Source organism: Oenanthe melanoleuca, chromosome 15, assembly GCF_029582105.1.
Source record: "Oenanthe melanoleuca isolate GR-GAL-2019-014 chromosome 15, OMel1.0, whole genome shotgun sequence".
In the NCBI taxonomy this organism is placed as follows: Eukaryota; Metazoa; Chordata; class Aves; order Passeriformes; family Muscicapidae; genus Oenanthe; species Oenanthe melanoleuca.
This window is the reverse complement of record NC_079349.1, coordinates 11783770-11807424: the sequence shown is the minus strand read 5'-3', so window position 1 is coordinate 11807424 and position 23655 is coordinate 11783770. Positions and strand designations below refer to the sequence as shown.

Genomic DNA, 23655 nt, shown 5'->3' with positions numbered 1-23655 from the left:
TCCTCATCCTCATCCCACCTTCATCCTCATCCCCATCTCATCCCTATCCCTATCCCATTCCCAGTCCCATTCCCATTCCCACCCCCACCCCCATCCCCCTCCCCTCCCCAATCCCTCTGGCACTGCACACACAGACAGCACAGCAGTAATTAATTAAATTAATTCCATTAGCCCCAGCTCCCTCCCCAGCTGGTGCTGCAATGCACTCATTGTTTATTTTGGGTGTTCCTGTGGCAGAAATCAGCTGCTGTCACCGTGTCCCTCCACAGGGCTCTGATGAAAGCTCCCAGCAAGACAAAACCAGCAAACTCTGCTTTCCCCCTGGTTCCTCCCCCCTCCATCCAGCCCTGCTGCCCATTGCATCAGCCAGGGCTGCAGCATCCTGCATCCCACAGCTCACACAGCCTGACCACACTGCACACCCCAGCCACAGCCAGCTGGGACCAGCAAGTGACAAACTTCAGTACCCAAGCACAGCTTCCCAGAGTTTCAGAATTCCCTTCTGTCAGGCAGCTTTTCAGGAAGAACTGCAGGGTACCAGGATTTTTCAGCAGCTAGGGACGTGCTCAGAGCCTCCCAAGAGTGAGGTTAAGTTTTAAGGGATGCATCCCATCCATCCATCCTTAACAGCACCCACCATGAAATGCTGGGGAGTTTGGAGTGACTCCAGGAGGCAGGGAGCATCACTTGAAGAGAACTAGGAAGTTCTCAGTGCACCACACCAGCCTGTTTTTTAAACTAGGAAAAGTGCCAGAAAAATCAGATATAATTCTACAAAGGGCTGCTGCAGGAGTGAACCCTCCCTCTAAACCAGAAGCTCAGGAAATGAGGATTGTTCCCTACAATTTCAGCAGTGAAATGTAGATTTCTGATAGCTCCCATCACTGGGAACCTGCCTGCCACTTCTCAGCTCTGTTATCTCCTGGCTATCTAGGTTACATTTTTCAAAGTCAAATCTTTGTCTCAAGCTGTATTTTGTCTGAAAAATCCAGCTAAAATATATCACCTGTTTTTTTTTTCCTTCAAGATTAGAACTGTGTGTTATATGAAGCACAAATATAATTATTTCTCCTGTACATCTGACTTGGCACCACAGCTTGAAATAAGGCAAGGCTCTGCCAGGTGTCACAAAAATCTGTGTAAATCTGGGGATTTTCTCTGCAATGCACTGTAAAGGGACTGAACAGCTCTCTAAGATCAGCAGAATCCTTCTGGTGAGCCTGTGAGCCAGCCCCAGGGCAGGACTGGACTGTGCAGGAGCCAGCTGAACAGAGATTAAATAAGAAATTACCTGGAATTGTGGCTCCTGGTGAGGGTGGGGGTAGAGAGAAAGGCTCAGCTCTCATCAAGGGTGAGAAGGGCAGAGCTGGCCCTGCTGCTGCTGCTCTCAGACACTTCATTAGTGGGGCAGAGATCTCAGCAGCTCTGCTGATGAGCCTCAGATACCACAGGGTGAAATTCTGAATCCTTTTTTCAACACTCAGTTAAAAACCAAGTCATGACTTGTGTATAATCCCCCCCATTTTCTCCTTCACCACATGGAAAGATCATTTTTATACTTCAAACCAAGCACTCATTTGGAAGAGGGAATTCAGCATTTTCATACAATTGCACTTTCCCTTCTGCAGCCTTTCAGTCTGCACTGTTTTGCACACTGAGTGTGGAATTTCTTGGTTTTTTGTCACATCCTCACTCCTGGATGGCAGACCTGCATCTGATCCTCTCCTGCCATTTGAGCTCTGCTCAGAGGAGCACATCCCCAGAGTTTCTTCAGTCCCTTTACAACATCAGCACTACAGAAAACTCTTTTAAACCCCTTTATTTTCATGCTGCTGGCTGGCTGACCTCAGGGACAGCTTTCCCCTGCATTTTCCAAGTGAGAACCTGAACCACAGAAAGACAAAGGTCAAGGTAAGGTTGTTTTGGTGTCCAAATTGAGGTGTTGGGATTAGACTTTTTATAAAGCACTTCATTTTATAGATCACATTACCATTAAAAGCTGAACCACTGACTTCAGCTTGCAGCTCTACCTGACTTCTCTAGACTCACACAGGAATTATTTGGCAAAGGACAGGATTTAATTCTCCAGTGCAGCACTCAACTTGAACTTGCAGAATGTTCTTCCAGCAGCCTCTTTGTTTCCTGTGAACTTTCCAGTTGCTGCAACAGCTTCCTTCATCCTTGGGGTGTGGTGATGGAGGGGACAAGTCTCACAGAAAAATAACATGGAGCAGCATAATTAAAATTAAACAGCACAGAGGCAATGCTGACTCCCCCAGAGCCTCCCCACAGCAAGGACTGACACAGCACAAGCAGAGTGGGGCAAGACAAGGGACAGAAATTGCAATGGGGCAGCTGCAAGGTGTGAGCAGCACTCCAGGGAAGCTCCAAGTCCCCCTGGTTCAGCTGCCAGCAGCTCTAGGGCTTATTCTGAAACTGGGAGATGCTCAGAAAAAGCTTTGGAGACCTGCTGGCAGTTTGGATCAGAGGAGAGCAGGCTGTGCTGGGGTTCCAGGTCTGGGGTAGGAGCAGTAAAGCAGAGAGAGCTCCCAGAGTGACACAGCAAACAGCCTGGTGGCATGGGGCACCACGGTGAGAATCCATCAGGAGGCATGGAGCAAGGTCAAGGGGGGACTAGAGGGGAAAATGAGAATTTTAGCTAGTGCACAAGACTTCAGAAAATCACATCTTTTGTATCCTAAACTGGAAAGTTAAACTGGGACAGCACTGAAGAGAAATGATTTTTAAGAAGTTCAGCAGCAGTGATTGCAAAGCAGGTTTAGGGAGGGGGACAGAGGAGTCCCCACTGCTCAGCACCTGCTCTCAGGCTTCAGCTAGCTTTTAATTTTGTAAATAATAAATCCCACACTTCTGACTGTGGGACAGCACAAAGGAAAAGCCTTTGCAGAACACGCTGGAGCTCCTGTGGCTCAGGAGGATCCAAGCTCAGACTGCTGCTCATGGAGGGTGAATCTGCCTCTGAGTGAGCTCCCCAGGGCCAGGAGCAGAGGGGAATGAGGGAGGGGCTCTCACCTGCCTGGGATCACCTCTCCAGCAGCACTGGGAGGGAAGAGCAGCAATAAATCCCTCATTGCACAGGAAAGGACCAGCAACACCTTTGCCTGGGTGTTTTTCATTAATCATCTATGAGCCAGCTCTCAGTGAGCTTTTATTGCTTCTGTATTTTTAGAGGACTCACATGCTCCAAGAGCCTTTTTGTTTTCCCCTTAGGACAAGAAAAAGGTGCAGTTTCAGGAGGAATATGGAAATTAATGTGCTGTACCCATCTCTGGCAGGAAACATGATGTGCACCTGAAGAAGGTTTTTGCACCAAGATCCAAGAACAGAATTTGGAATTGCTGCCACATCCAGGCCAAGTTGTCTCTGACCAGACTTGAAGAGATGGAACTTCAAAAAATAAAAAGCACTAATGAAACAATCAAATGGAAAAAAAAATCACCAAGTATTTTCAAGTCTGCAGTGAGGGGATAATGTCAGTCCTCTTCTGCATCTTCACTCTCCCCTGTAACTTGGCTCTGCATTGAGAAAATTCTTATTTAGAATTTCTTATGTATCAGAATGTCCCTGGTATCTTTGTGCCCCACAGGGACAGGGATACACAGATGCAAGAATTTGGGATAACAGCTTCTCACAGCCCCACTTGCTCTGATTTTCCCTCTCCCTCCCCCCATGCCTCACTCACTTCTCCAGCTCAGATTGCTGACAACAACATGAGGAGGGGATGGGAGCCTTGCAGGCATCTGGGATTTCCTAAGTGAAATCTTTGGCAACTGGGTCTTTTTATTATTTATTTCCTGATTTGGAATTCCACCCCCCTCAAGCTGTCACTCCTCAGCAGTGAAAATGAAAAGCTGCCCTTGATGTGTGCACAACAATGGAAGCCTCTGCAGCCCACATGGCTCCTGCAGTTTAATTTACTTTAATTCATTTTATATTGAACCAAATGATCTTATTTGCCTTTTTTAATGGAGAGCTTTCAGCCAAGCCCCCCCTTCCAAAGGAATGATGAGCTCAGCTCAATCTGCCAGTCCTTCCTTACTCTTTGGAGGAGTTTTTTGCAGAATCTTGAATTTCTGAGTTACTCAGGCTGGCTGTACCCTCATAATAAAGCAGCTCTCATGCTTCACACTTCAAGCACCAATGATCATGGATTTTGCCCATTTTCTCAATTTTAGTTTGTTTTTTCTCAGGTAAAGCATATAACTTTATAACTGATGTTATAAATCTCAGAAATCTACACCAAAATTTGCCTTTCCTGTGATGGGCCATGCTAGGAAAACGTGACCCAGGTACTTGGGATGGGGGAACTGAGTGTTCTAACCCAGATTTTTTATGTGTTTATTTTCAAAATGAAAAGATGCAGCTGATGTAAGCATTTAGTGCTGTTCACCACCTCCACTGATGATCTTGATGGAACAGAGTAATGTACAGCTGACACTGTAAACACAATTGGAAAGGAGGATTTTATTCCAAATTCATCTTGGCAGACTGGAGAAACGGTCTGGAAAACAGGGAGGGAATGAAGACAGTCCAGAAGAGAATAAGAAGATTTGGAATTAAGAATCTCTGAGAAAAGACTCAAAAAATTGTTGGTGTTGAGTCTGCAGACAAGAGTGAGGGGAGATATAAAGACTGATGAATAAAAGCAAAACCCACACAGTGTTCAGAGGATCCCAAGGAGCAGCAGCAAAAGCCAGACTAGCTTTGCAGAAATTCTGCTTGGAGGACTTTGGGAGGAAGGGAATAACTTTGTACCTGGCAAGTATTCAGACAAAAAAACTTGATAACAAATTTTTTGGTCAAAGTTAAGGTGCCTAAATTGCAGTGGGAGTGTTAAATGAGCAAAAGGTTCCACTGGAACCCCTCAGCTGTGCAAGGCTGGCTCAGCAGCTCAGGGAAGGACTCTGTGATCACCAATTACCATTCCCATGTGTCCTGTGTTCTCCTGGAGCCCTCCCAGCCCAGAATCCCAGTTTGCTCTTGCTAAATTTGATCTCCTCCCTGGCTGGATTAATGGCTGAAGTGGGCAGAGAACCAAGCCCAGGTTTGGTGGGGGGTGGCAGCAAGACCATCCACAACATCCCAAACAAAAAGGAGCTTAAAAAAAAAAAAAAAAAAAAAAAAAGTGAGACACATTGCTCTCCAGAAAAAGGTATTAAAAATGAAGCATCTGTGCTCTGAGTCATTACAAGCCCCTGACAGATGTGATCCTACCAGCCTCTCACTGGAGCTGCAAATAAAGACCCCTGCTCTTTCTTCTCTGCAGACAAGGATTAATGAGTGCTTGGGATGCCTCTCAGACAAGCAGGCAAAGGCTGTGAACCTTTTCCAACACTGCCATTTATCTTGGGAGCACTATTCACATCACTTCTCCCTCCCTCCCCAGCCTGGATTATGACCCAGCACATTAATCTCCCAAAATATAATAATAATAATAATAATAATAAAAGAGGGAAAAAAAAAACTGGACAAATGCCAGAAATAAATTAATAACCATCTCAGATAGTCCTGCTGTGCAGGAACAAGCTGCTCAACTCCCCTGCCACCCATGTCATTTCTAAGCAAAACTATTCCCAGTTTGGACACCCCCTGAAGGGCCCTGCCTGGGACTTTCAGCAATTAATGCTGGAACCTTGCAGCACCCACAGAGTGCTTTTCATCCCAGCAGTGCCTGGAAGTTTCTTTACTGAATGCAAATAAAACACACTGCACAACCTGCCCCTGAAATGTGGGAACTTCTGACTGGAGGAAGAGGCAGCATGAGAGAACTGCAAGAGTAAAAACTTATCACAAGGTGTTTTAAGAGAGGGAATGAAGTGAGAAACTTTTAAAAGTTAGGCTTAGTCTTCATATGGTTTCATGAGCATTTAATTAAAATATTTCTTCTCCCATGGTTAGAACTGCTTCAGTTTACCCCAGTTACTTCCTTGACCCAAGTGGAGGCCAAAGAGTCAAACACTTGCAATTTCTCCCCAGGAAATGAAGAGGTTTCTGCTTCAGAAATATCAATTTACAGAGATTACTCAAAAAACAAGACTTAATGAGAAAAGCAGTTTTGTGGCTGCTAGCACTGATTCCTCCTCAAGCAATGCTCACCTCACCTCTCTGGACTTTAACCACCACCAAAGCCTTGCTCAGGTCTGTGATGGCTCAAAGACCAACCCTTGATCCCAGGTGACTTTCTGCCAAAGATTTTAATGTTTTTATCCTTCCATCCATATTTGTCCAGCTGTGGCTGCCCCTGGATCCCTGGAAATGTCCCTGGATGGGGCTTGGAGCAGCTGGGACAGTGGGAGGTGTCCCTGCCATGGCAGGGGTGGCACTGGGTGGGTTTAAGGTCCCTTCCCACCCAAACTATTCCATGATTCTCTGATTCCATCAAATTATCAAAGAGAAAGAGTCTCCTACCTTTGACTTGACAGCAAGGATGACCCTGGGCAGGGCCAGCACCAGGCACTTCAGGGCAATGGTGAGGAACTTCAGCACAAAATCTGCAATGCCCACAATCCACATGAGGTTGAAGAAGTCCAGCCTGTCCAGGTTGGGTTTCAGGAATATTAGGCTGAAAGAGACAGTTACTACTCAAAAAACAGGATCCACCTTCAGGATATTTACCTGCCAAAGCCTCATGGTAGGAAGCAAAAACATAACAGAAAAAAAAAAAAACAAAAAAACCAAAAAACCAAAATCAAAAGTAAAGTAACCAACCCAAAATGAAAAGCCTGAGCATGAATTTAAAATACTCACAACACTGGCACAGCACAACAGGTAAAATTACACCCTAAAAACAGAAACAGAAACTTTACTACTATTCATGCACCAGAAACAAGAACAAAAAATAAATCAGGAAATGAAAAAAAATAAGCCAGAAAGAAACAAAAGTGAGGGAGACATTTCTAACTTGACAAGCCTGGCCTGTGAACAGCCCCAGGTCCCCACACAGCAAGCAGGAGACACACCAGGCTGGGCATGAGCCCTGCCCATCCCCAGGAACACGGCATTTCTTGGAGCTGTGGCCCAGCCTGCCCACTGCTAATAATCCACACTCTGAACTGTCTGTAGGGTGGCCCAGATTCCTAAAATCCCTTTATTTTAGATGGCTTAGCCTTTATTTTAACCTAGTCCCATTCATGCTGCAAACTGATTTCACTTCCACACCTTCCTGCCATCCCTCCCTCTCCACCCCCTCCCAAAACTCCATCCAGGCAATCCCACAGCTTGGCCTCTCCCATCCAAACCTTCTCAGCTCTGCCCCTTTCTCTGCTGTCATTATTCCTGCCATTATTCCTGGCTGCTTTACAAGAAGTGCTGAACCAAACCCTTTCTGTGTTTGAGGATTCATTCAGTCAAGATTTGAAAGGCAAAACTCTCTTAGTTACCTCAGATCCAAGTGCCTGCAAGCCCTGAGAACACTGTTATTTCACCTCCTGTCTTACACTCCAATCTTGACAGACTGAAAACATTGTGAGAGGAAAATCAGTGCCTCTGCCAGATCAGATTTAGGATTGCTGTCCAGCTGCAGTGGTCACAATGGGAATCCAGAGGTCACTTTTGCTCTGACACCATCACACCCTGGCCCATCCCACACTGCTTATTCCTTTACTGACAGGTGACAATCCACTGTGACACACACATTCTTTTTTCTTTGGAAAACATTCCAAAGATGTAACAAAGACAGCAGATCCTTTAGGCACACAAATTTCCTCCCACAGTGGAGGAAATTTGTCACCTGCTCCCACCCTGTGCAATGCAGGTTTTGCTCACCTGTTGTAAAGCTGCTGAGAGCTGAATGTGTAAAGCAAGTAGAGGGTGTTTCCAGTGAGAAAGGCCAGGATCCAAAAGACAACCAGCACTGATCTCTTCTCCTGAGCAAGGAAAAGAAGCAGAGTTATTTCAGCTCAAAATCCTGAGACTTGGGCTGAGCCTTCATCTGCTCCCAGGGGATGCAAATATCTAACAAAGTGTTCAGTAATTAGTTTATTTAGAAATGTCTCTCACTCAGGTAACTTTTCCAATGGAAATTATTGAAATAAGCTGGTGAAAACCACAGCCTTACTTGCAGAATGCATCTTCAAAGATGGGATCTTTCTTGGGACACCTAAAACCTCCTGATATTTAAAATGTAGTATGACAAGCAGATTTTAAAAAATCCAGTTCACATATATTGTCCTAAATTCTCAGCTGTCACCTGGCTGGAGTGACAATTCATCAAAGGGGTGTTTTATAAATAGACCCAAAGTCACACAGTGCTCAGGTAAATCAAATATTCCCCACCACTCCATGCAGCACATTTGGGTGTTAGCCTAAAGCATGGAGGTTCTGGAAGATTAATTTTTGCCTGAAGAAATAATTAAAGGCCAAAAGAAGTGGAAATCTTGCATTTCAACATACATGGAATGTTACAGACAAGCTGGATGGCAGAAGATGCTGTCCTGGGTCTTGGCCCCTGGTAACTTTGGGGAGTAAATTTTATTCCTGAGAGGAAAACACCCACCATTTCTCTTGTGAGCTGATTTATGAAGAAAGGAGGTCTCTGTAGCTGCTCAACAGCCAGGACTGCTGGGCTGAGATTTAAAGCAGGCAGATTAAAGGGCAAACTGCTGGAACACCAGAGGTGCAGGGTGCAAGGCAACAGCAATCTGTTCCTGGGTTGTGCCATTTATCTGTGCTCTCAGTGCTGGGTTTCACTGGTTCCACTGCTGCCACACATGTCATTTTAACAAAAAAGCAATTCTGGCCTTGTGCTTTCAGTGCTGGTGAGCTGCTCTCCTGACACAGAAGATCAGAAACCTGAAAAGATCTGCTGGTCTCTGTTCTAAGCACATTATGCACAGAGCACTGGAAAGCTGCTAGCAAGCAATACATCTAGGAAATATTTCAGATGAACATCTCAAAACATTATCTAAATGCTAATAAGCTAAATCTCATCATTAACAAGTCAAATATGCTCCAGCATCTCTGCTGTACATGCTGGGAAACCAAGGTGCAGAGAAGAGCTGGAATAGCTGGAATAGTCAGGCAGAGGGAGGTGTAGATTACAACACCCCTGACCTGCCCTCTATTTGTTTTGTTGCCTGGAAAGGCTGAGCTGGAACAGCTCTAGACAGAGAAAAAGGGATAAAATAAATATTTATTGAAAGAATACACTTAGGGCAGTGCAAGAGCCTAGCAGGGGTACACCAAATCAAATCCAAGATGGATCATGAGTTTTACACTTTTATAAGTTTTGGTTCCTCCACACATTGGGATTAATTATCCCATGGAGTCTCAGCCCCCTGGTTTGTCCCTTTTCCCTTGTTTCTGCTTTTTGGGTACCAGTTGTCCTTGATTCTCCAGCTGGGAAGGAATTGTTTTGTCACTCCCCTGTGAAGAGAACTTACTAACACCTAACATGAAGTTTCAGAGTTACACACTAAGCAGCAGAGATTCTGAAAAGTATACAAGCTAATTCAGTTTTACTATGCCACACCTTCACAAAAAAAGCAGGGTAGAGACTCTGGGAGAGCATCAGTGGGGAGAGGCAGGAAGAAGACAGATCTGCACACATATAAATGCACTCAGCCCTACACTGCAACTGAGGGTTCAACACAGATGCTGCTCTGTGCATGGGAAATGATGTTTGCAGGGAGCAGAAGGAGGTAAAATGTTGAACTCACCTTCAGAGCCACCTGCTCTCGGAGTGTGGAGTTGGCATAGGCAAAGGTGCTGGCCATGCCAATGCACACAGCAATTCCTGCAGGGAAACACAATCACTCTGTCAGAGGAACTGCTGGTGCTGTTTGACTTGATTCCTCAACCACCACCCCACCAGCAAGACAAGAGTCTCATCCCTCTGAACCCTTCTGTGCTACACAGAAATAAATCTTTTAATGAAATAAATCACCAATGTAAGCTCTCCCTCTCTCCTAGAGAGAGCTCTGAGGGAGAACCTTGGTAACATCCTCAGCCTCACTGGAATGTCAAGGAGAAGTCAGCAAACAGGAACTGGTCAGCACAGGTATCAGATGGATCTGACCCAGATGAAAGCAGGGTGCATGCACCACATGCATTATCCCATGCATTTGAGTATGTTCCTTCATGCTGGACTCCACCTGCACACTGTCACATGGATAAATATATCAGACATCACAGCCTGATAAAGTTTACCAACCACTCTCAGTTCAAAAAGTTACAAAAATAAATTTAAACCACAGCCAGGAAACACACATGGTCTAAAAAGGCAGACTCAGGGAGTGGCCATGTAAAACAGCTCCTGGAACATGGAAAAGAGTTTATAGAACTATCAGACATCAGAGCCTTATAGTTTCCCAAACTACTCTCTGATCACAGTCCAAAAAGGATGGATGCATCAGACATCAGTCTGATAAAGCCTCCCAAGCACTGTCTAAAAGCTTTGATGAACACTCACTGTTATAAATGAGAAACAAAAGTCTTGATATCCAGCAAAATTTAGATTGCTTTATTTTATACAGACAGATCAAGCAGTGCTGGGGAGGCAGAGGGGCCATGCCCACTCCATGCTCCACCAAACTTGGGTTTGCAGCTCCCTTTTATAGCATGGGTTCCTTGTAGTCATCAATAATTGTTATTTTGCTGCCATAATTCTGCCAGGTGAGCACTGGTGGTGTGTGGGATTGCTGGACAATGTGAGTCTCTAGACAATTTGTCAAGTCCCACAGATAACCTCTGCTCTTGGTAGATAAGGAATGGCAGAAGTCAGGCAGTCTGATCTCAGGGATAGGCTGCAATTGATCACACAAAGGCAGGAAATCTGATTTTGCAGGATCTGTTGGGCTGTGTGAAAGCCTTGTTGTGCAAGCTGCAATAGATACAACTTATTTACAAACATAATATTCATAACAGGGGGATTTAAAACAGAATTATTTAATCACATATTTTCCTTTCTTTAGTGTCATGCTTCATTTCAGACCTAGCTAGGGTGGGCTAGGGTGGTTCTAGCTTTGGGCTGCTATAGGACTTGGATAGCTCCAGGGACCCCTGAGGCAGAATTCAGCTTCTCAGCTAGCCAGGAATGAAACTTTGGGAATTGCCACAGAGGTTCTGAAAGTAGCTTTATTTCTTCAAAGGGTTCTACCAGCAAAATCCAGTTACACAGCATAGCAAGGGGTTTTTATAGATTTTAGGGGGATTGAAATTCTAACCAGTAAAATTGTAAGTTGAGAATTATCTAATTACTTTGAGATTCTAGGTGAGAAAAGACCAATCATCTAGTAAAGTTAAAGACAAATAGAAATCCTAAATGATAACAGAGGTTTTGGTAGGGAGGGGGAGCATCTCTCATGAAAGGTTTCATTATCTTTGTTGGGCTGATGTGACAGAAATGTGGATTCTGTCCCCATCTGTTAACCCAGCTGGGGCAGTGCCCCTGATCTCCTGGCACACATTCTCTGCTCATGGGCCATCTTTAAACCAGCTGGGCAATCATCTTTATCTTCCCACAGCCCATCCTCCCTCCAGGAGATATCTCCTGTTAATGGCCACTGAGTCCCAGGGCATGACTGATAAAATTCCATCATCCCACTGGGAGATGCTCCAGCCAGAGGAGGAGCCAAGCCTTTCCTACCCAGATAAAAACTGACATTTGGGACACCAAGGCACCTTCTTTCCACTGGATTCAGAGGAAAACCAGACCCTTCCACATCATCCCTGGAGCTTCAGAGGAAACTGCACCTTCTCCAGGAGCACTGCTCCAGCTGAACCACATCTGCCCCTGCAGGAGGATGCAGCCACCATTGAATGGGACTGTGCCAACACCCTGACTGACTGACGGGTGTCAGCTTGGATTCTGACTCTGGCAGGGCTGGGATTGTTCTGTGTAATACTGCATTTCTATTTTAATTTTCCTAGTAAAGAACTGTTATTCCAATTCCCATCTTTGCCTGAGAGCCCCTTAATTTCAGAATTCTAGTAATTTGGAGGGAGGGGGTTTACATTCTGTATTTCAAAGAGAAGCTCCTGCCTTTGTTTAGCAGATACCTGTCCTCCAAACCAGTTCATTGTCTCAGGGTATAAAATCCCTTTTTCAGGGACAGCCGTACCACCCACCCTTAAGCATTCTAACCATCCACCCGCACACTCACCGAGCTTGTGCTGGAAGCAAACCTTGGCCAGGAGGATGAGGATGAAGGGCAGCCCCTTCTGCAGCCAGCCCAGCAGCGCTCGCAGCTCGCACAGCGCGGGTGCCGGCGCGCCCGCGGGCTCGTCCGCGCCCTCCTCGCCGTGCCCGTGGCGCTCCCCGGCCATGTGCAGCAGCGCGGGGCCGCGGTGCTGCCCGTGGAACGCGTGGGCCGGGCCGCGCCCGTGCCCGTGGAACGCGCCGCCCTCGGGCCGCCCGCCGCCCTCCGCCACCGGCAGGAAGAGCTCGGCGCCGCCGGCCGCGGAGCCCAGCACCAGCCCCGCGGGGATGGAGCCCGCGGGCAGCCCCGGGAACAGCGGCGCGGCCGCCGCGCCCTCCGCCTTGAGGCTCTCGAACACGCCGCCCTCGGCCACGCTGCCCTCCGAGCTCACCGGGACGCGGCTCCTGCGGGGACGGGGGGTGCTCTTTACAAATAACGTAAGGACCTATTTATACATATATAGAATAATTCTGTAATTACAATACTATATAGTTTCTATTCTATTCTATTCTATTCTATTCTATTCTATTCTATTCTATTCTATTCTATTCTATTCTATTCTATTCTATTCTATTCTATTCTATTCTATTCTATTCTATTCTATTCTATTCTATTCTATTCTATTCCATTCCATTCCATTCCATTCCATTCCATTCCATTCCATTCTATGACATCCCATCCCATCCCATCCCATCCCATCCCATCCCATCCCATCCCATCCCATCCCATCCCATCCCATCCCATCCCATCCCATCCCATCCCATTCCATTCCATTCCATTCCATTCCATCCCATTTGTCTTGGGTTGCAATGCAGGTTGTGACCAAGAGTCTGTATTCTATCCCCATCTGTTACCCCAGCTGGGGCAGTGCCCCTGATCTCCTGGCACACATTATCTGCTCATGGGCCATCTTTAAACCAGCTGGGCAATCATCTTTATCTTCCCACAGCCCATCCTCCCTCCAGGAGATATCTCCTGTTCATGGCCACTGAGTCCCAGGGCATGACTGATAAAATTCCATCATCCCACTGGGAGATGCTCCAGCCAGGGGAGGAGCCAAGCCTTTCCTACCCAGATAAAAACTGAGATTTGGGACACCAAGGAACCTTCTTCCCACTGGATTCCAGAGGAAAGCCAGACCTTTCCACATCATCCCTGGAGCTTCAGAGGAAACTGCACCTTCTCCAGGAGCACTGCTCCAGCTGAACCACATCTGCCCCTGCAGGAGGATGCAGCCACCATTGAATGGGACTGTGCCAACACCCTGACTGACTGATGGGTGTCAGCTTGGATTCTGCTCTAAAAAGGCAGACTCAGGGAGTGGCCATGTAAAACATTTCCTAGAATATGGAAACGTTTATAGAAAAATTTGAAAATGTATGATGGGTCTATGAATATACAATGGGCTAATGAATTTAAGTGGTGTCTCCAAAACAGCAGCAGTGCTCTTGGCTAAATGCCAAGATAACCTTTATATATAAAGGTTAAATATATAATGCCATTATAACCTTTTGCTTTATTGTTTGTCTGTTATTGCCTTTTACTAAACTTTTTAAAATCTACCAGGAAAGTGAACCTTGTTTTTCACAATCAGAACACCCAGGTCTCCAAATGCTTTTCCCTCTGTTTTCTGTCAGCAAGTCACAGCTGCAGAACTGGAGACCAGTAACCAGACACCTCAGATAAAATCAGAGAACCTCTCTAGACCTGAACAAAACACATCAGTTCCTTCACCAAGGAATGAAGCTCCCAAACACCCTGTTTGCTTTTGGAAAAATCAAAGAAATAATACATAAAATACCAAATCCAGTATCTTCTATAATGATCTGAGCATTTAAAGAAAAACATACAAAACCTCATGGAACCTGACACAGCACCACCAAGTTGAGACATATTATAAATAAACAAATTAACTAACTCAAAGCAATGACCTACCCCTAAAATCCTCTGTCTTTATTTTGATATTACCCAAATTACTGGGCACTAGACTGAACTGGGCACAGGACAGAATTGGTTCTGGCACTGATTCTTTCCTAAGCACTTTGGAATACAGCCAGATTCCAAAAAGAAAGTCTAAATACCTTTATCCTAACAGGAAAAGACAATAAGGGTTTTTTTTTTCTCCACTAGCAGTCAATACAAGGAAAGTTTAGGTGAGAGGGAACAAGCAGAATGATCACCAGGCAGTAAATGGATAGACAGTGAACACTTTTCTAACCTGCAAAAGGAGAATACACAATAAATAAACCTCAGCAAGAGGCAAAGCCCAGAAATAAGGCAGGGTGCAGAGCTTTGGTCTCTCCTGATCTGAATCCTGGGAGATCTCTACCTGCAGGAACAGTGCTTACAAGCTGAGACAGCACACCCAGGGCCCTCAGCCCTCTCCCCCATGGCTCCAAAGCCTCCCCAGGCACACACAGGGCACAGAGCTCTGCCTTTCACCTCCCTCTGGGGACACCTTCAAACCTCTCTGGCCAAACTAAGCAAACTCCTAATAAAGCTTTTTATAGCTGCACCCATTCCCACTGTATCTGCACAGGAATCAAGTCAACAAGACACTGCACACCTCCTTGTGTTCCTGACTATGCATTTACCCTGTTAAAAATCAGCAGCATCATGCAGAAAAAAACCCTGAAGATGGCTTTCTTTCCCCCTGAAATTAAGAATGGTACCATGCTAGCATTGGCCATAACATAAGGCCTCAACTCTAATTGCAAAACCACTATAGAAAATAAAACATTCACTAATGATCTTCCACTTATAATCTCAGCTCAAACAGTGCAATTAAATTTGTTAGTTCCATCTTTGTCTGGGAGTAATTAGATTAGTTTCTTCTTTAGGAATAAGAATTTTTAAAAGTCATACTCTAACTCTGGGAAAGCACCAGGGAATATTTAGTACCAGAACAACAACAGTGGCAAGGCTCCCTTGCTGATGTTATAATTACAGAAACAAATTAGAGGTATTCTGTTTCTAAATACTCACATACATGAAGATAGATACAGACTCTGGGAAGATGTAAAGGGTCACTCAAACTGTTCATAAACACTAGGTCAGAGTAGATGGGAGATTCATACCTTTTTAAACAGCCTTTTAAAGCTTTCAAAAGCTTTTAAAAGCTTCAGACTTTTTAAACAGCTCAATAAGAGAATAGTAAGAATAAGAGAATAATATGAGAATAATAAGAGAATAATAAGAGAATATTAAGAGCATAATAAGAGAATATTAAGAGCATAATAAGAGAATAATAAGAGAATAATAAGAGAATAATAAGAGAAGTGTTCCCACAGGTCAATCCTGGCAGGCTGACAGTGCTCAGGGTCCCCACAGGACTGGGCCATGAATCCAATCCCTTCTCCAGAGCTCCAGACACCCTGCCCATGCTCAGCCAGCTGCCTGCCAGCTGTGCCATGCTGGACCATCCTGGAACACTGAGGTTGGCAGCAACCACTGACTGACAGGAAGGAGAAAATTAAACTTGTCTCTAGAACCCCCAGACTCAGCAGAAAGCCTGGCCACACCAGACACACAGGAATTTGACATGTTTCTCAGTTTTGGGCTTTCATCTACTCTTAAATCAGAACACTGCCTTGGGAGAGGAGCACAGAGGGAAGAAGAGAGGAAGGATTTACCTTTCAGCAGGCACGGTGTCGGTGTTGCTGCTGTGCCGCCTCTGCATTTTCCTCAAAACCCTAAAACACAACACACTCAACATGAACCCTGTGGCTCAGCAAACCCCAGTGTGGCTACTGGCACAGCCCTGGGGCACAGGGCTGTGGGACCTGCTCAGCTGGGGACATGGCTGGCAGGAATCGTTGTGCCAGAGCACCTCCAGCTCCCACTGGTTTCTCAGTACACCTGAAGACACAACTGTGAATGGGAAATGGGGCACACAGGTGTGCAGGCTGGGCAGGAATCAGCCAGGTCCCCTTCTGCAGGAAGTGGAAGTCACCAGGATGTCACCAAAGATGAGGGCAAGGAGCAGGGGGACATCCAACAGGGGCTCTCCATGTGATGTGTGACTCAACAGCCTCTTGGGAAATGAGATCCCGTCTTCCTTTTCTGCAGGAACTTGCTTTGCAAAGCAAAACTGAGAGGGAGGGAGAAAAAGAAAATGTGTAAACATCTTGAATGAAAAAAATACAATTAGCTCATGACAATATGCTTTTAAACAAGCAACTCATTCATTTTAATCTACAGAAATGTCATGTGCAAAGTCTGGACAACAGCCCCAGAGTACAATAGCTACTTAATAAAATGTAAAGACTAAGATCTAAATACTCCTGAATATAAAAAGTTATAACATTATTCATAACACATGATAATATACACATAAATGTGTAGCCCATTAAGGGCACAATGGCTCTGGGAAGGTTTGCCAGCTGTCTCAAAGCACAGTACCTGAGCTTTATCCTGAGGTGAAAGGTGGGAGGGATGGAAGTTCAGGAGGGTGCAGCCATTCACAGATGGAGAGCACCAGACAGTGAAGATTTCAAACTGACAGAGCTTCAGACAGTGCAGATTTCAAACTCCTCACGGGTCCCTCAAGGCAGTGACAGCCACATCAGTGCTCACACAGACCCCCTGGAGGAAGCACACACACAGAGCAATGCTCAGCACAGCACAGAGTTTGAACCTCTCCATGTCCCTGGAAAGGCAGAGAGGTGCAGGAACCCTCTGTGCCCACGTGCATGACCCAGACATAAATGTATTTACATATATATATATATATATATATGTACATGTATCATGGAATGTCTCACACACATTTAGCATAACACATATTTTATATATACATCTATACATACACATATGTACATATGCATGTGTACACACACATATACATATACTTACATATACAATGATGTATGGATAGAGGTATAGATCTGTTAATGTATTCCTACATACCCATCTATTAACATAGTCCTATACAAATAAACATATATATATATGTACAGATATACATACATGTATATACATATATATACAGACATATTTACTAATATGGTTCTATACATATACACAAATATATACATATGTATATATACAGTATACAAATATAGATATACATATATATACATACACATATAGGTGTACATACATGTACATACATATATATATACAGACATATCTATCAATATGGTTCTATAGATATAAATACATATATACATCTATATATATGCATACACATACATAGCATACATATATAGATATACATACATGTATTTACATATATATACAGACATAGCTATTAATACAGTTCTACACAAATTTATACATCTGTATATATACATACACATATATACAGAGTACATATATAGATATACATACATATATATAGGTGTACATACACGTATATACATATATATGCTGACATGTCTATTAATATGGTTCTATAGACATAAATACATATATAGATCTATATTATATATAGATACACACATAGACATGGTGTATATATATAGATATATATGTATACTTACATATACATACATATCTTAAAATGGTTCCATATGTATATATACATATATACATTTATACATAGTATACATATATAGATATACATGTATATACATACATGTACATATATATGTATAGGTATAAATACACGTATATACATATATATATACAGACATATCTATTAATATAGTTCTATTGACATAAATACATATATACATCTATATATATACACATATATATAGTATACATATAGATAAACATACATATACATATATATATACATGTACATATATATATATATATATATATATATATATACACGCATATATTTTTATATATAAAATAATACAATTCTATATGTATACATGTACACACACACAGACATAAGCCAGGCCTTTTCTTCCCATTAGATGGGGAAAGGAGATTCCCGCTGTGATCCGTGGCGCAGTGCCCCGGCCCGGGCCCGCGATCCCCGCGTACCCAGCGGCTCGGCCCGGTCCCGGTTCCCGGTGTTAGTGCCGGTTCCGGTGTCGGGTCCCGGTGCCGGTGCCGGTTCCCGGTATCAGTCCCGGTGCCGGTGCCGCCCCGCCCCGCGCACGCCCGCCCGCGGCTTCCGCCTGCCCCGCGCCGCGGCCGGAAGCGCTCGGGCCGCGCGGGGCCGGGCTCCGCTCGGAGCTCGGAGCTCGGAGCTCGGAGCTCGGGGCCGGGCTCCGCTCGGAGCTCGGAGCTGCTCGCTCGGGGCCGGGCTCCGCTCTCTCGGTGCCTCTCGCTCGGGGCCGGGCTCCGCTCGGAGCTCGGAGCTGCTCGCTCGGGGCCGGGCTCCGCTCGGAGCTCGGAGCTGCTCGCTCGGGGCCGGGCTCCGCTCTCTCGGTGCCTCTCGCTCGGGGCCGGGCTCCGCTCGGAGCTCGGAGCTGCTCGCTCGGGGCCGGGCTCCGCTCGGAGCTCGGAGCTGCTCGCTCGGGGCCGGGCTCCGCTCTCTCGGTGCCTCTCGCTCGGGGCCGGGCTCCCTCTCCGGCCCGCCGGCGATGCCGGCCCCGGGCTGAGCCCCCGCCCGGCCATGCTGCCCTGCGGGGCCGTGCCCTGGCGCAGGCTGCTCAGGAAGCGATGGGTCCTCGGCATCGTCCTCGGGCTCTCGCTCGTGTATTTCATCACCAGCACCTTCAAGCAGGTCAGTGCCGCCGCGGGTGGGTTAAAACATCCCTTATCCCCCGGTACTTCTGTGCTCCAGGTGCTGCTCCTGGGTAATGCTGCCCCAAGAGGGACGTTATAAATGTTTAATAGACGCAAGAGTTTAAAATAAGAATGCCTGATTGCGTGTTTGACAGCAATAGTGGTTTGAACCAAAACCGGGAGAAGAAAGTTTCCAATGGGTTTGGTATTTGTTGTTGCTGTGTGCCTTGGGAGTGATGATTCCACTGGCAAAGGGCTCATGAAAGAGAAATACTGTGTCTGTCTGTCTGTCTGTCTATCTATCTCTGCAGTTATTTAATATAATATATACTGCTTTTGTGGTGTATATATATATATATATATATAGAGTGAGTTCAGCTGTGTTAGCTGATCCACGGTGAACTTGAATATCCTCACTCTACTGGACTGTGTATCTTCCTGAAGTAAGATCCTACAAGTAGTAAATTGTTTGCAGCATTGATGCTGGAGTTTCCTGTGCTGTGGAGTTTACAAGTACTGGGCATCTTTAATCCTGGGAAAGAATTGAAGTGGCAGAAGGAATTTGTGTGTTTGGTTGCATTTTTGTTTTTCCTGGCAGGAGGAGAGGATGGTGAGAGATCGGAATCTGCTCCAAGTGCAGGAGCACGAGCAGCCCATCCTCTGGAAGGTGAAGTTCAGCTCGGGGAACAGCAGCCAGCTGAGCAACCAGTGCAGGAACTCTGTGCAGGGGAAGCTGCTCATTACAGATGAACTGGGTATAGTTGATATTTGGTTTATTCTGTGTATGGCAGTGCTGAACACTGCTTTGCTGAATTAGAAATTAGAGCTTCTGTTAAGGATTTCACTCAGCAGTGAATATCACACTACCCTGCATGGCTAAATCTGAGTCTCTTCATAATGAATTGTAAGAGAATTATCCAGACACAGACCCATTGAAAAAATGTGTGTCATGTTTTTTTTTCCAATATAATCAATGCCAATCCCATTCCCCCTTTCAAAGTAAGGAACTATGCCCAAAAAACCTCAGAACTGAAATAATCTGCATTTAAATACTCAGAGTGTGTATGCAGCACAAATTAGAGTAGGATGTAATAGTTGTGCAGATAACACCAGGCTGTTTGAAATGCTGCTCTCCATTTCAAAGAATGGCTACACAGGACTGAGGGGAATCATAACCTACCAAATTGTAAAGTGCTGGGTGTTTTTGCACTATTTAATTAGTGGTTTGATTTAGGTTTTTTCTGCTTTTACTTAGAGTTAAGATTATAAAATACACAAAGGAAATGAGTTTGTTTGTGTTTGGAGCTGGTTGCTTATTAAATCTTATTAAAAAGTATGGAATGTTCAGCAACACTTCTAGCTACCAGCTGGAAGCAAGTAAAATGCAGAGAGATTTAGTTATAAGGTTTTTTAAAGTTAAACAGTTTAATAGAGAATTAACCCTACATTATTTACAGTTTTAACTTAATAACTAAATTATTATGATGCTTAGTGTGACACTAAGAAACTCCTATTTGAAACCATGAAGAAGGAAGATGAGACACTACTCAAAATCCTTTATTTTGTCCCATAATTATTACTATATTATAAACCCTTACATTTAAAACCTTGACTATGTGAAAGCACAACACTTCTATTTAACTAGAATAGCTAAACATCAACAAATAAATGATCCAACATCAAATGATTAACAAACCTGGTCTTAAGGCATGTGGTTCTTACTGCAGGTTTTTGTAGCTCGTACAGAAGGGTGTGCCTTGCCAGTTGTGACTCCTGCTGCTGTTTTGCAGGCTACATCTGTGAGAGGAAGGACCTGCAGGTGAATGGCTGCTGCAATGGGAATGTGGCCAGCACAAAGCTGTACAGCTGTGACAGCTGCCTGCCCAATGGCTGCTGCAGCATCTATGAGTACTGTGTGTCCTGCTGCCTGCAGCCCAGCAAGGTGAGGGCTCTCCTCCTGCTTCCCAGCTCTTCTCAGCTTCCTCTGGGCCTCAAAAAGTGAGGAGCTTTTCCCTTAGAGGGACAGTTCCTCTTTTTCAAAGGATGAGGAAAGCCTCCAATGAGCACAAGCTATAAATAAAGCTGTAACAAAATTCATCCTTCCCACCTTTGGGAGGAAATACTGGGAGCCTTGCAGTGTTTCAGCTTCAGGGGAATTGCATTTGCTGAAGGGAGATGATTGCAGAAGAGTATTCTGTGAGTTTCTCTTAGATTCTTGTCCTGCTGTTGGAGTTCTGAGGCATTAGCCTTTCAGTGCTTGCTAGAAATCCTAAGAGGAGTTGCTTACTATTCCTCTGAGCTTTGTGGGTTAGGCTGGGCTTTGCCCACTCCTTGCTGAAGCAGAGTGTTTCTGTTTTTGCCTTCCCTTTGCTGACTTCAGCAACACCTCCTGGAGCGGTTCCTGAACCGGGCAGCCATCGCTTTCCAAAACCTCTTCATGGCAGTGGAAGATCACTTTGAGCTGTGTCTGGCCAAGTGTAGGACTTCATCACAGGTGAGGCACAGGCACATGGCCAGGGCCCAAAAAAGTGCCCTTGGAAAATGGGGCTCATCCTGTGAATGGCTGGTGTGTTGTGTTTGTATTTTCATAAAAGTTGAAGCTGTGGCTTGAAGGCAAAGCATATATTTAGAGCAGAACAAGTTTAGAAAAGAGGAGCTTAACTAAAAAGAGACTGAGTTCAATGACCAGTGAAGATCTTAGATGAGTTCTGGGGAAGATCTCACTAGGAGGAAGGCAGTGAGAGCTGTTTCAGAAGCCTCAGAATGTTCATTGTTTTATGGTACAACTGACCATGTGCTGACAATCACCTGCATAGTAACTCTGAAACTGTGTTGTAATTTCTTTGATTATTAAGGACAAAGGTGAACTTCTCTTACCCATGTGATTTTATTAGAAGTTTTGGTCTAAGCAAGCAGTGGCCCTTTTAGAAAGTGCTGTTGGCCATGTCCTGCAGCTTCAGTGTTTCATGTAGCCACAGGGATGGACTGCAAACAGAGGATAGAGTTCCAAGTGTCTCCAAAATTACTGGGATTTTTTACCCATAAAATCTGAACTCTGCCTTTTAGCAAGAAAATTGCACACATCATAAGTAGCAGCTTTATTGTGCTCTGCTTGCTTAGAACATTTGATGATATTGCTTAAACATATCTATTTTTTTTTTTTTTTAATTAAATCTGTTCCCACCTACTTAGGTAGTCTCTTGAGATGGAGGTTCTGGTTCAACATTGTAGTGCTGTAATACAGCAACTGGCTCTTGTATATGACAATGAAGAATTCTTTGACTCCAAAGACACACTGATGTGTAGAAGAATTTGGGATTTTTTTTGGCTGTGGGTTCTGTGCCTCAATGAAGGGGTGCCTTGTTTCACTGTGTGTATATTGTTAAAGCTTCTCCTCCTTTCCTGGCAGAGTGTGCAGCACGAGAACACCTACAGAGACCCAATTGCCAAATACTGCTATGGAGAATATCCCCCAGAGCTCCTGCCTGTTTGAGAGCTGCAGATCTGAGCAGCAGAAGGAAGGAACTGGAGACTCAGATCCACAAGAACAAGACAGCAGCTGTTGCTTTGCCAAGGCCTCAGTGTCAAAAGCTTGTCTTGTATGTGGGAGCAAACCCAGAGGTGAAGAGAGAAAGTAAGGAACTTAAGTTCTTCAGGACTGAATCTTGCTTTCTTCAATTTCTTATGCACCTGCTGGCACTGTGCTGATGTGCCAGTGCATTCTTTAAATATTCCTCTAAATTTCAGGAATCATGGAGTCAGTCTAGGCTATAGAATATCAAGGGAAAAATATCTAACATGGCTTTGCAGCTGTAAATGGAGGTTCAGTTGTGTCTCTGCAGTCTAGAGACTTTCCAGAGTTACTATTCCTTTCAGAGAGCAAAGCATCCCTGCTGTGCTGCTCTCTCTGAAACTCTTCTTGGCATGCATGGTGTACACTACATATGTAATTATGAATTATTCATCCATTTTATGTGGGTCTCTGGCTGAAAGTATGGATGCTTTGCATAGCTAGTTGTGGATGCCTCTCAGTCCCTGCTTTGCTGTGTCAGCTAGAAGGGATATTTTAGATCTTGACTAAATTGGTAGGGTTTATTTTTCCTCCTTAGTCTAAAGGAATTGTATTGGGATTTGTCACTATAGTACTTATGTTCCTCTTAGTGAGTTTAAACCATTCAGAACTCCAATGGAGTTGTGCTGCCAAAGTCCCATAGCACAAGAGAAGAGCAGGGATCTGCCTAGGATGGGATGTTTATTGTCTGTGAACACTTTCCTTGTTCCTCTGCAGCAGTTTCCTCAAAGAGGAATCCAGATTTGTGAGCAGCTCTCTGCTGTCCACTCGCTGACAGGGAGCAGGGAAGATTTGTTTGCTTGAACTTGTTCAGGCCTTGCTGTTTCAGATGTACTTCACTCCTGGTTGTGCAGGAGGCAGAAGGGTGAGTTGGTGTCTCCACAGCACCCAGAGCTGCCCGTGCCTTCCCACGAGGAGGCAGGAGGGGGCTGACCCTGTTCCAACTCCTGGGCATTTCTGGCAGATCCTGAAATGTTTTCCATCTGCGTCTCAGGAAGCAAACAGCACAGCTTCCTTCCAGCCCGTGGAGCCCCCTTACACCAAATTCAACCTTTTACAAGCAGGACTCAGTTACATGAAGACAAGAATTCATTGTCCCACGCTTGCTTTACTCAATGCAGTGGCCAGCTCCTGCCGCTGTACCTCAGGCAGTGGGGGAAGGAAGAGGGTGACATGCGGCCGGGAGTTCAGAATAAAAGAAGGCTGCGTCCGCCGAAATCTCGAGAGAGACCCACGGGGGTATGGCGTAAAGCTCTCTGTCACGTTATTCGAATAAAGTTGCAGGAGTCCTCTGTC

The 23655-nt window shown here is 45.0% G+C and overlaps 2 protein-coding genes across 8 annotated transcripts in view; one reads left to right on the top strand and one right to left on the bottom strand.

The window, feature by feature from the left end:
- Positions 1-18233, bottom strand: part of RNFT2 (ring finger protein, transmembrane 2) — a 25014-nt gene extending 6781 nt beyond the window's left edge. The window contains exons 1-8 of one of the 7 annotated variants that reach the window (XR_008841695.1): positions 18099-18175; positions 15791-16742; positions 12123-12562; positions 9678-9754; positions 7786-7886; positions 6430-6583; positions 3034-3408; positions 2395-2634 (exon numbers count right to left, since the gene is read on the bottom strand). Coding sequence is in view for 6 of the 7 variants with exons in the window: in XM_056504409.1 (XP_056360384.1) it covers positions 3196-3408; positions 6430-6583; positions 7786-7886; positions 9678-9754; positions 12123-12562; positions 15791-15873 (1068 nt within the window). In the remaining variant the exon portion in view is untranslated. Of the gene's footprint in view, positions 1-2394; positions 3409-6429; positions 6584-7785; positions 7887-9677; positions 9755-12122; positions 12563-15790; positions 16743-17983 lie in introns of those variants that run through there. The other 6 variants (XM_056504404.1, XM_056504407.1, XM_056504408.1 and 3 more) reach the window with 6 other exon arrangements.
- On the top strand, positions 18226-23655 carry SPRING1 (SREBF pathway regulator in golgi 1). The gene is made up of 5 exons (XM_056504411.1): positions 18226-18786; positions 19387-19543; positions 20579-20730; positions 21169-21282; positions 22198-23655. The coding sequence occupies exons 1-5, from the start codon at positions 18676-18678 to the stop codon at positions 22279-22281; spliced, it is 618 nt and encodes a 205-aa protein (XP_056360386.1). The 5' UTR covers positions 18226-18675; the 3' UTR covers positions 22282-23655.